The sequence below is a fragment of the Cololabis saira genome, chromosome 17 (genome assembly GCF_033807715.1).
Source record: "Cololabis saira isolate AMF1-May2022 chromosome 17, fColSai1.1, whole genome shotgun sequence".
NCBI classification, from domain to species: Eukaryota; Metazoa; Chordata; class Actinopteri; order Beloniformes; family Belonidae; genus Cololabis; species Cololabis saira.
The window spans coordinates 27696184-27708921 of record NC_084603.1 but is presented as its reverse complement, the minus strand read 5'-3'; the positions used below and the strand labels follow the sequence as shown (position 1 = coordinate 27708921).

The 12738-nt window shown below is 40.3% G+C and overlaps 1 protein-coding gene across 1 annotated transcript; it reads right to left on the bottom strand.

The window, feature by feature from the left end:
• Positions 1–1832: 1832 nt before the first annotated feature.
• On the bottom strand, positions 1833–12215 carry synpo2la (synaptopodin 2-like a). The gene is made up of 4 exons (XM_061746197.1): positions 11842–12215; positions 8923–9074; positions 7983–8701; positions 1833–4964 (listed from the first exon to the last, which is right to left on the bottom strand). The coding sequence occupies exons 1-4, from the start codon at positions 11941–11943 to the stop codon at positions 2377–2379; spliced, it is 3561 nt and encodes a 1186-aa protein (XP_061602181.1). The 5' UTR covers positions 11944–12215; the 3' UTR covers positions 1833–2376.
• Between the last annotated feature and the right edge of the window lie 523 nt (positions 12216–12738).

Here is a 12738-nt window from a genome sequence, read left to right as displayed (position 1 = left end):
TAGTGTGATAGTATTCATCTAAAAATCTGCATTTATGCATTGTGACATGCAGCACCGTTGAAAACAACTAAAAGGATAATGTTGAATCACAAGTATTATCCTTTTTTCTGTGCTTCTTTTTAAACTTTTAAAATAAATGCACTTTTTAACCACATTAGTGGTTAAGCCCGGAATTGCTTATGTGGTTCTGTAAGTGTTTAAATTCCAATTATGATATAGTCATTTTTAGAATCATAGGAATTATTTATATGTGGTTTAATTAATACATGTGATTTTAGATTTTTTTAATAGTGGAGCTAAGAGCTCTGTTATATAGTATAAAATATATTTATTCATTTTAGTGATACAAATCCGTGTTGTGATTATTGCGTGTACACTCAGCAACAGAAGGCAGTGTAAAATCAGACATTTGAGACAAATGAACTTTCAAATCTAACTTTATTGCTCTACACATTTGTTTAACCCTACTCAGAATAAACTTCTTCTCACAATTAATAACAAAATGTTCATACCTGTGGTTTAGTCTAACTTGTATATCATACTTTACATCTAAACAAAACTATATGCACAATTTATAGTTTTTGTGGCCATAATCTTATGAAAACAAGCTTTCAACAGAAATGATACTTTAAAAAATATATTTTTTAAAAAGAGCAGTGCCTCCCAAGAAGTCCACAATTGCAAACAATAATTTATTTGTTTCCTACTTGTTTCCAATAACATATCCAGTCTTTCAAGGTCATCATCATTAGATCCTCACTTAGCAACCATTGTACATCAAAAGACACCAGCTTTTATCGGTCTTCATTTCATTAGCATCTTTAGCTTTACCACAAACTTTTAGCAGATCAGACCTTCCTGACCATTCTCAAGTTTTTAGCTGGAGGCTATGGGATTTCAAACTGTATATAATCAAGTAAAATATTGATCTAACTGAGAAATCATTCAGTAGTCATGCATACATACAGTATACTATCCTCCGTCAGCTACTTTCATTCCTTGAGCCTTTTTACAAAGGCTTATGACTTTCAGTCCAACAACTTCCCTTTACATTCCTTAAGATTAAGTCATAATTAAACAAAATAAAATACACATCCGTCATCTGTGTTATTTGTTTAATAAAACTTAAGAATTTACACTTATGTGCAATGATCACACTGAAACTGTGTTTAAAGGAGACTGGGTTTAAATAGCAGCTGAAAGCAGATATATCCAGTGACAAGTATACATTCAGTGACAGCCCAGGCACTTTTTGAATGTGGCCTGTGCTAAAAAGAAAGCATTTCTCTTTGGCTATAATGAGCAGAGCTATCTGGCATAGCCCCACTACTACTTTGCAAGAGCAAACTGTGCCTTCGGCAATGATCTGAGGTCTTTATAATCATTTTACTTTCTCCAACTGGTTATGCATCATTTAAACCTTCTTACAAGAAGATAAGGCCACTTGGGTTTCTCCTTGATAATGCTCTAGGTAAAAAGTTAAAATGTATTTATTACTTCTCTAAATACATGTTCTTAACTTATATTCTCTTCTTCAGCATACATCTTCAGCTTTACGGTGGTATAGACTCCTCCAGGTCATGGTAATCCTCAAAAGCTTGAATCAAAGCCTGACTTTTTTTCTTCTATTTTCAAAGTTTCCTTGATTAAAGCCTTTGCAGATCTTTAGCTTTCTGCCTGTGATCATAACTGTAGCCATTAATCTTTTCAGACATTTTAAGTTCCAAAGAATAATTAATTTCAGGAACCTGTCCAGGGTGTGCCTTTATGCTATTCACCTCAAAAGAGCTCAGATAGGCTTCAGCAGATCTCTGTAGCCATACATAAACCCCTCCATAAACCCCTCCAAGAACAGGCATATTGTATAAAGGGTGATACCACATACAATGTATGCTAATATACCCTTTTATTGTTGTCACTTAGTTAAATGTACAAACAGCAAAGTAAACGTGACAGTATTTTCTAACAAAATTAAATTAATTTGTGATTTCAGTCATTTTAAATTTCTATTGAAGAAAATAATCACGTTATCTTTTTGTTGCTTCTTTATCTAGTTATCTCTCATCACCTAGTGTCTACTGTTGATTTGTGTACTTAAATACATGTATTATTTGGCAGATTATTTATTTAATTTGAATTTTCCAATTTTCCTTTTTCATATATACAATAATTTTGAATACCAATAAAGAGATGATATCTTTAAACTTTTTATTTTGTTCAACCAACTATCTAAATCTGGATGATATTCACAGTTGAAAAAATGTGGCTTGTAATATTATGGCTTAATCTAAATATTGGATCAATGATCTCCACTGTGATTGATACATTCTTTTAGATATCAACTTGTTAATTTCTTTTGTATTTGTTTGTTGTTGTTCAAACTCCCCCTGGCCTCCAGACAAGGGGTTGGACTCCTGCCTTAGTCGCAACAAAACGTGGTTTGGGTGCCTGAACAGGGTTGGGTTTGAGTGGGGGCAGAGAAGCAAGGATGCTGAGTTCAGGAGCACTCTGAAATTGCTTGGCTGACTGGAGCCCAGTAGCGTATGGTGGAGAATAGGGTGTGGGCACTGTAGGAGGCACAGGGTGTGTCATAGTGGTGGAAGAGAATTTTGGGAGGCTTGGCAGCTTTGATGGTTGGAACAGTGTTGAAGCTGTGTTTGGATCATTGAAAAGGGCTGGGGTTGGATTGAAAGCTGGAGGTGGGGAGTTCATATCAAAATGAGTCAAACGTTCTCCAAGGGTAGTGGCTGACCGAGGTGCAATGACTTTGGGAGCCAGAGATGGATGTGACATCGGTGTGGGTGTGGAGAATCGCTTTATTTCGTAAACACGGGCTGTTTTGAGAGGGATCTGCCGAGGTGAAGTTAATGAGCTACCGACCATCGTTGTTGTGTAATTACCCTGCTGGGTTTGGTAAGAAGGCATGGTGGATAGATTAGTGCTACTGCCTCCGTAATTAAACATGGCAGAGTTTAACTGATAAGGCTGCCTTCTCATAAAATCCAGTGCCCTGATGCCTTCTCTGTGGAAGCCTCCCCTGCCCTTGATGTCTGGTTGGCGTGTGTCCCTCTGAGGCCCAGTGGGGATGGAGGGGGCCAAGAGTGGATTGTACCCTATAGGCGGAGGTGCACGAACATTTGGGGAATATTTCCAGGGGGAAGAAAGAGAACTGCCGAAAGAGGACTCATGTGGTTGAGTTGTATTATGCAAAGCCACATCCTGCTGGTAAGGAGTCTCAGGTGAGGTATCCACCACATACATTCCCATTCGGCTTTGCCTTTTGGCAAACAATTGGGCCCCCTTACCTCCTGCCTGAAGAATCTGTGGTGCCTCCTGAATAACTCGAGGTTTCGGTGCAACTGGGGGTGGAACCCTTCCCATACCAGGCTCACCCCCTCTGTCTTCCTCTGAAACATCATAAGTAACTTCAGAGGGTGGTTGGGCATATTTGTGCCTGTTGAACCTATCATCCAGATTCTGGACCATTGTCAACAATTCAGGATTGGGGGAATTCTTTTTCACTTCTGGGACGACAAACATAGGTTTGGGTTTACCACCACGCCGTCGAGCGTCATTTAAAATTCCCGTGCGACCTGTTGGACCAGGACCAGGGGTTGGAGCCACTGTTTCAGGCTGGGAGACCACTGATACTTGAGCTACATGTGGTACAGAAAACTGTGGTTGTGGTAGCTGAGCAACTGGCACTTGAAGTGGAGGCAGTGGAGCAAACGGTTGAGAAATTTGGGATATAGGAGGGATAGGGACTGGAACCACCGGTGCTTGTTGGGCTGAAGGCATTGATATTGGTGTCACAGTTGCAAATGGAGTTTGATAACCACCAGTCGTTTTCGGGGCTGACTGTTTTGTCTCTACAGAAGTAGAAAGTGCTGGAGGGTGAAATGTAACTGGAGTGCCTGGTGCCGGGGCTAAGGAAACTTGAGGGATGGAGTATGGTGGGGAAAATACTGGCATAGGGCCAGTATTCAGCTGTGAAGTTGCTGAAGTAGGATTAATGGCATGTTCAAAAGCAGTGGAGAATGGTGCAGGTACAATAGCTGCTGAAGCAGGACGCTGACTCCTCTTTGTGACAGCTGGTCGGAACGTTACAGGAGCAGTTGAAGCTCGAATGCTGATGAACCCTGGGGTAAAAGGACGTGCTGTTCTATTCAGAACATTGGTTGCAGGTAGTTCTGGTAATGGTGTTTCAGCAGGTGGTGGAGGACTGTTGAGAACTGTCACTGAAACACTGGCTGGTTTGGATGTAACAGGTGGAGCTGACATCACCATGCTAACAGTGCTAACTACAGGGTTGGATAGGTCCCCATTGGGTATTCCATGGGCTGTATCGGCTACTGGGGCTGGAGCATGGGATAGCATTGGTTGTGTGGACATAAGGCCAGGTGGTTGTATCTGGTGAGGTTGGAGATTTGGTTGCACTTGCATTTCTACATGCACTGGATACATCTGAGACTGGTTCTGTGCTTGGGACTGTGTAGGTGCCTGAGTTTGTGCTGCTTCTATCTTCTTTGCATGTTCAGCTACCCTTTTTCTCTGCTGCTCAAACAACTGGGCTCCTTTACCTGCCGTGTCACTTAAACCTTGAGGAGCATCCTCTGTTTCACCTCCCCGAACTTCTGTTCCTGCTGTTGCCCTCTTCTCCAACTTATCCAGGTAGTCACTATCCCAAGTTGGGTCTGGAACGGCTGAAAAGCCATCCTCATCAAACTCGGATTCACTGCCTTGAAAGACACCGTCCTCTTCTTGCGAGTCCTGACAAGTGTCCTCATCAACGCTGCCAAAGCTGGTAAGGGTATACTTCTTGGAACGCTGTCTTCTCTTCTTGAACATCAACACCCCTTTGGAATGAGGATTGGGAGCATCTGTCAGTAGATTTGCAATTGTTCGACACTTGCTTTTTGCTTCCTTTACGTGCTTGTCTTGCAGTGTGTCTCCTCGGTTCAATTCTGCAGAGTATGAAAGTCATAGCTATTAGGAAGTGTACAGTAGTGCAACATAAATACATTCAGAGATTCCCAAGAGTTTAACCTCTAAGCTAAAATCTAACTCTGACATTAGCATCTAAAGTAAACCTGATAGTCATGCCTTCAGAAGGCATCCATCACTTTATTTTCCACAGGAGCAAAGGAAAATTCCTGTCACAGCTTCTCACATTAACTGGTATTTGCACATTATTTGGCTTATGCACTCTTACATCCATCTTTAATTAGATGTTTTGCAAGCAAGTTGAACAATGCCGGAAGTAGGTTATTTAAATAGAACTTTCAAATATAGTCACCATGTCTACTTTAATTTATGTTTAAGTAACCTACTTCTGTTTCAAAATGAGCTGGCATTTAAAAGTAATTCTTAATTTGTCTAAGACCCAGTTAATATCGCATTTGTGGAACCTGCACTCTCTGATGGCAAGGCAGGCATTTTTTTTAAATGATCAAATTGTAAGTTCTTTAACAGCAAGACTTTTGATAGCTCAGCTATAAGAGTGCTGCTCTTTTCTTGAGTTTATTATTTATGGTAGACACATAGTGTAAGAAAGAATTTTTGATAACTCTCAGTAATCCCAGCTGTTGCTGCATTATTAGTTTTATTGTCACTTTTGTCATTGTTTTGTCAAAGTTTTAACCCTCTCTTAAAAGTTTGTGAAAACGTAGACACAAATTTTCCTTAACACATACATAAGTGAGCATATATCTTCTTTTGACGTATCATTGTCACGCAGACATTTTTGTCTTTAATTCAGAGGGACTATTACAATTTCCCTTTAAAAATTTGAAAAAAACATCCGGCTCACGGAAAGCTCATCTTAATGTGGTGGAGAGAACTAAGTTTTCATATAGCATGTCTAAAAACAAATCATATATGTAGTATCGGGGAAAAATGGAAGTGACCTGTTCTGCTATTTAATTCCTAAAAGCAGCCATATATGCTTCTCAGTCCTCACTGATTGAAAGCTGTGGATTTTAATCACATAACTTAAGGTATTATAGGAAATCATTGTCACTGTTGTACAAATCAAGGTTATCATGGAACTCTTTCACCGTGAGCCATCTTAAATAAAAGTTATAAAGCTGGATTGCTTAGAGTAACAAAGTAAGATTGAGTAATGTTAAACAACTTACTGCTAAAATACTGGTCTTGGTTTAGATTTCAAGACTAAGAAAGGATTCTTAAACATTATTCCTGTTTGTACTAAATTGGAATGGTGTCACTTAAGTTCCTCCAGCATATACTTGTCATGCTTGCTCGTCTTACTCCTCTACCCAGGTCAGCTTCCCCACTATACTGATCACTGACCTCGACTAAAGTTCCCAGGATTCCCCACTCATCATGGTCTGCACCTGTGCCCCTCTCATAACCTCATGTGTCTCACCTACATGTGTCTCTCCTTACTTATACCCTGCACCTCTCTACCCTCATTGTGTAGTATTGTCACATTCATGTCACAACATGGAATGTACACCGACTAACTATTTCTGTTAGTTCTTTTCTACGAGTATTATCCAGCAACAGTTGTAATTAAACTTATTTAATCTGACGTCTGCGCTTGAGTCAGCCTCTTGTGTTCCAGACCTCACAATACTGACATAAAATTACAGTTCATTGCTTTATTCAGCTGCAATATTGATAGTATAGATTTTTCACTAAGACTTGTTAAAATGCCTTGAATTAGCACCAGTTCATGGTGCTAAGTCTTCCACACATATTCACATTTGTGCATACAAATAAGGCTACATTTACTGTATATAATGAAAATGTTTATCCCTGGGTATAGGTTAGGAATAGATCAGTTTATCAGTTATTCGTTTTTGTGCTAAAAGCAGATTCACATACAAACTCTATTTCCAGAAAAGTTGGGAACAATTTCTAAAAAGAAAAAACTGGAATATGGTTCTAATAAAAAAAGATTCTAAACAATACATAGGTATCTCTGTGTGTATATCTGTGTGTTTCTTCCTTTAACAATAGGCACTGTATTCTCAATAAGAGACAGTTGTGAACTACAAATGGACCAGTCAAGCAAGCATGCTCTGCGGCTACGATGCAAAGCTGTTGTAAGCCATTCAGAATTATGAATTCTTATCTTTTTGCCATGATGGTGGCATGCATCTCTCCAAAAGGCCAATATACTGTATCACCTCTGCATGTCTTCACACTTATGCATGTTATCCATGTGATGGGTAATGATGCATCCCCTGGATCTTCACATCCCCTTGCTTTTGCACCCTAGTTTGTTAACAGTCTTTGGCATATAGAACCATGTGTTGGTTTTTTGTTGTTAGTTTAGTTTTTTATCCCAAAAGTAAGCTGAAACATGGACTCATCTGACCACAGAACATGTGTCCACTCCATCTAAGATCAGTTTGGGGAATTTCTAAAATGAGTACTTAGGCACATTTCTGTGCAGCAGTTTGGTCTTGGTCTGTACACTCAAAGTTTTTCTTACACTCCCTGAATGTTTTCACAGTGTTATTTTATTGCTGTTTTTCAGACATGTACAGTATGTAAATATTTTTTAATTATTTATTAATGATTCTCAGAATTAGTGTGGCACGAGGTGGTGAGCCATAACCCATTATTGCTCCAAAAGTCTGATGGCTCCAGACTTGACATGTTAAAATGTTAACAATGGATTAATGAATAATTTTCCTTACTGGTTTTTATTTGCATATTCTACAAAAGTTTTGTGTTTCTTTGCATCTCTTCCAGCTTTTTTGAGACTATATTGCTAGCATCAAATTTTAGATTATTTTTTTTCAAATTTAAACCGTTTGTCAGTGAATAAATTATAATGATATGTTGTGTGTTACTCTATTGGGTTAAGTAATTAACTGATGAAAGATTATTATTATTTTCTGTTAAAAAATATATTGGGTTAAAAAAGAATATAATTGGAAATGTAGTAAATTATTATTGGAAATGTGTGCAGAACTCGTGCAGCATTGGTCTTCGTCAGCTATACTTACTGGCTTGCTTAGCCTTTTCCACGTAGGTTGTTGTAAGCTCCTCATCGATGGGTTTGCTCAAAGGACCTACCATGGGCACCAGCTGGCTGCGGGAGCCAAGCATCATGGCCTCTTTTGCCCTCTCTGGGGATACCAATGGCACTTTGGTTAACTCTAAAAAGCCACTGTCTTCCTCTTGTCCACCATCTCGCGGCCCCTGGTCATCTGCTGAGGAGATGATGGAGGAAGTCTCAGTGGATGTCTGGGAGGACCACACTCCTAGATTAGGAGGTTGGTAAATCACCTCCTTTCTTGCCACCCCTGGTAGACCCTCAGCTCCATTTCTATCTTCCCCATGTCCATCCAACAAATGTGGGAAAACCAGTGCATCTGGTGCACTGTCATAGCCACTCATCTCTGACGTCTCCCCGCCCTCCGGAGATGTACGTCCCGTTGGCTTTCCAGGGGTGGAGTTGCTGGGACTCCTGCGTTTCTGACGCCTCTGCCTCTCATAACCCGCGACGTCTGCATCACTGTCGGTCTCCCCATAATAGGCCTCGCTACCAGGTGGTGATGTCAAACCACTGGTAATGGAGGAGCGGCTACGGTGAACCTCACGAACAGGTGCATGGTGGGGGTTGGTCGGGGACATGGCCTTCAGAGCAGCACGGTACTCTTTGTCTATGCGGGGAGATGGGGCGCGGGTGACAAGCACTACAGACTGAAAAGCAGCAGGTACCCTGTAAACAATTAAACAGTTTAAAAGTGATGGCCTTTGGACATGTTACTAGTTGCTAAAGTCATCAGTAAAAGCAGCATAAACAACATTTATGCCCCCCCCCCCCCCCCCCCCCCCCCCCCCCCCCCATTAACTCAGTTATGAATGGTACACTTCTTTATTGATTGCAATAAGATGCTGCTTTATGAATAGTTTACAATGTAATTCTACTATTCCTCTAACCTTTTGACACGGATGTTTAATATCCCAGAAGAGCTGTCTATAAGGTTCATGGCCTGGGCATGGGAAAGAGGTCCACATGGCTGTTCGTTGATGGACACCAGCTCATCAGCCTCCCGCAGCCCAGCCCTGCATGCTTTGCTGCGTTTACGTACCTGCAAAAGGAAAGAAAGTAATCCAGACATTCTGGTGTTTTAATTCTCAGGTCAAGTCTCAAAATCTCCGGGGCAACCTGTTGTTAGGGAATTTAGTTTTTTTTTTTCCCCATTGCCAAAAATCCCTACATTTCACAAAATTCAGTGTCATAATTATTTTAGATTGCTCCAGGATTTTATCACATCCAGGGTAACTTGAGGCCAAGCCTTAAACCTGCAGCTTTAGTCTTAAGAGCCGGGATCTGTTTGCACTGTTATTGTAACAATAGGCTTGTAAAATGAAAGCTTTAAAGAGCTGTGGCCCTGTCTTGTCTTTGTTTTTTGATAGTCACTGACAGTGAGCAGATTTTCCCCTGACAGCTTGATCTTGCTGTGGACATATGCCACATATTACAGCTTGAGTGGGCCACTCATACGCACTTTAACAAGGAAATGCCAGCCAGCAGCCATCTTCCTTTGGCGGTTTGCTATTTGTGCCCGAGATCTGTCCAAACCATGGCTATTTGCCCACTCTGAAATCTCTCAGGACTCTGTGAGTCATGACAACATGTTGCTTTTTAGATTTAAGGCAAGTCATTTTCAAAGAAGAAATTGCGCTTTTAATTATTTTCCACAAAACCCATGTATGTTAAAATTCACAATTAAGGACATGTTACTTTGGTTGCTTTCATTAGTTCTCCTTCGAGCTATTCTGGTTTGCCTGTAATGAAATCCCATGTCCCCTATTTAGCTAAGCCTTTCAAAGTGGCCTGTGCCTCCCTGTGGCGCAGGATGTCAGGTTATTTGTTCACTCAGTCACCTTGTGGCTGCAAATCATAACAGTTATAATATACTTACATGCTTGCTCACATACACCACATGGACTGAAACAAAAATACACACAGAGTCATATAAATAAAAATACAAACACGCACATGAAGACTCATAGGCACAAACCTAGCTCTGACAGCCCTTACACAGAAGCCTCGCTCTGTTCCACCTGTTAGGAACGATATACTACAAAACCTGACAAGATTACACCTCCCTGCCTTCTGGGGGAGGGCAGTGTTGGATGGTCTGGCAGAAACAGCTGTCCACCATTGTAAAGGTGACTTGTGGTCAGCTTGTGTTGCACAAGTCAATAATGTGGGTTTATTGTAGGAAAGAGAAACAAAGTTTTGACACTGAATGTTGTTGAAGGTTTGTTCTCTAGATGTGATATTTATCATTAAGTGTAAGGACATGTAAATATGTGCTTTTTGAACTTGTTTATGGAACAATTATTTGAAAGTAAGGGATAAGGATGTGGTGTGAATGTTCATGTACTGTCTTAACAGGAATGATAGAGAATGTCATCATTTATTTGCCATGTGAAGTTGCATCAAATAAGTGAGCTTATTTTTTTTAACAGCAAAATACTAATTGGTGCATGTTTAACATTTGTCTATAAGGCTGATTTTCAGGTAGTAAGCTGAAACAAACTTGGCTATCGCAGAGATCTGCTTCTTGTGAACTATAAATAGCCACCTGGAAAATGACTTCTGCTCAGTCAACAATTACTGAAGGAGTTTGGGGATTTGTGTGTATAATGTGAGAGCAGGTGTACTTTTACCTGTTCTAACATTTCCAGGAATAAGATGTACAGGTGAAATTATAGGATTTCAAAAATAAAAGCAATGTTTACTGCATATTTTCTTTAGTTTGTCTGGGCTGCAAGCAACGTATATGGATTGGAATTTTATTTATCCTCATGATGATACTGTATACTGTAGTAATAATTTAAAACAAAAAAAACGTGATAGCTCTATCATGAAATATAACAATGATATTACTTCTCTTGGGTGTCTTCTTTCAGAAGTTTTTTTTTTCACTTTGCAAGCCAAATGGACCCAGTCAGGTTTTTTATACCTTTGCATATCACCTTGTATTTTCAAGTCGAGATCAAGACTAACAATTTCCCTGCACATTTGTTTAAGATGTGGGCACCAAATTATCATCTGTGAAGAATTTGCCTCCGAAGAACAGAATGAGGTGGACAGCTCCATATTAGAATACAAGCAATGTGTATTGTGAATATAATACGTGGGAGATGCCAGTGTTTAAATCTGGCATTAACCACTGTGATTTCACAACAAGTAAACCTTAACCAAAACTTCATTTTATGACATTTGTTGGTTACCTGGCTTGTTGCTACAAACATGAATCTCAGATAACGTGCAAGCTTGAACATGATCCATCATGGCTGGCGTCCTTTGCATTTGAGACTGATGTCATGAGTGAATGGTGTAAAAGAATCCATAAATTCAGCACAATTAAGACAATTAACACGCTCCACAAATTTCTGACAACATGTGAACATTTCTGTCCTCAAACCACATTCAGTAAAATGCCCAACGTTGTACATACCCATCATATACAAAACAAGGAATTGAAAAGACAAGTTTATATTTCTATATTTCAATCTAGTTTAACAGCTCAGTGGAATATGATGGCTTTACATTTCAAGCTAACTTGAAGTTTAAAGTTCACATAATGAATCATTAGCACACTTCTGCATGAAAACCCTTCTCAAACAAGATTATGACTCATGTTAAGACCTTGCACCAACTTGCACAGCAGCCAGTATTACATGTCAGTGTCTTTCACAGCTCCTTAAATCTTTACTGAATGTGTCTCTACTCATGTTTCACTCCTGCGAGGATGTTGTATTGAAAACTTTTCTTCTTTTTTTTTAAACTTTCCATTGTTTCATCAGTAAGCAATGCTAAGCTACCAGGGACTCACTTACCTTAGCCACCTGGAGTGGTTTCTGATGTTCCACCCCTCCCTGGAGACGAAACCCCCATGGTGCTCCACCAGACAATGTAATGATCACTTCCTCTGCAACCATTCTTCTGTCTTTTTTAGTTTTTCTTCTCCTTTTTCTTGGCTATTTTCCGTTATTCTTTGGTTTTTATAATGTATCTGAGGGTCTCCCCTCAGTGCACTGGCTCCATGGTTAGCAGTCAGGGCCCCCTCATAGAGCTCTGGCCTGCTCTTCGCCTGCCGCACTGTCCAGGCACTATCTTCTTTCTGAGCTCCAGGGCCAATACTCACACCTGCACACACACATGGATCCACACACACTTTCTGTGCACCCACCCATACCCAGAGTGGGACAGCCATCACAGCCACAGGAAGGGGAGAGGGCAAGAGAAATATGATGGGAGGGGGGTCTGTGTCTGCTTACACTGAGGAATGTATGCCCCAAATGAGCAAGGGGCCGGTCCAGCAGAACACATGCCCTGTCACTCAGGCCTATGCTACTGGGTTGTTGATAGCCCCTCCAAAAATAGGACGCCACCATCACCTTTGCTGCTTTACCCAGTCCTCTGCAGACCAAGGCAAAGTTAACGTTCAGAACATCCTAATGATTGTACTTCACATCTGACTCTCAAATCTCACAGCTGAGGCATGCCATGATAAGTTGCACCAATCCTTGGGTAATTACCTTTGAATAGTTGAATGGTTCTAGACTCTAGAGGATGCTAATAGACATTAATGATATGGAAAGTGACCAGACAGACTGCTTAATTTTTAACAGCTGAGCATGATCCTGCAAGTTCCTCTGGATCTTGAGACATTCCTGACTGTGATCATTGAGTCTTTGTGATAAATCCTTTGCAAGCCTTTGATAAATCCAGAA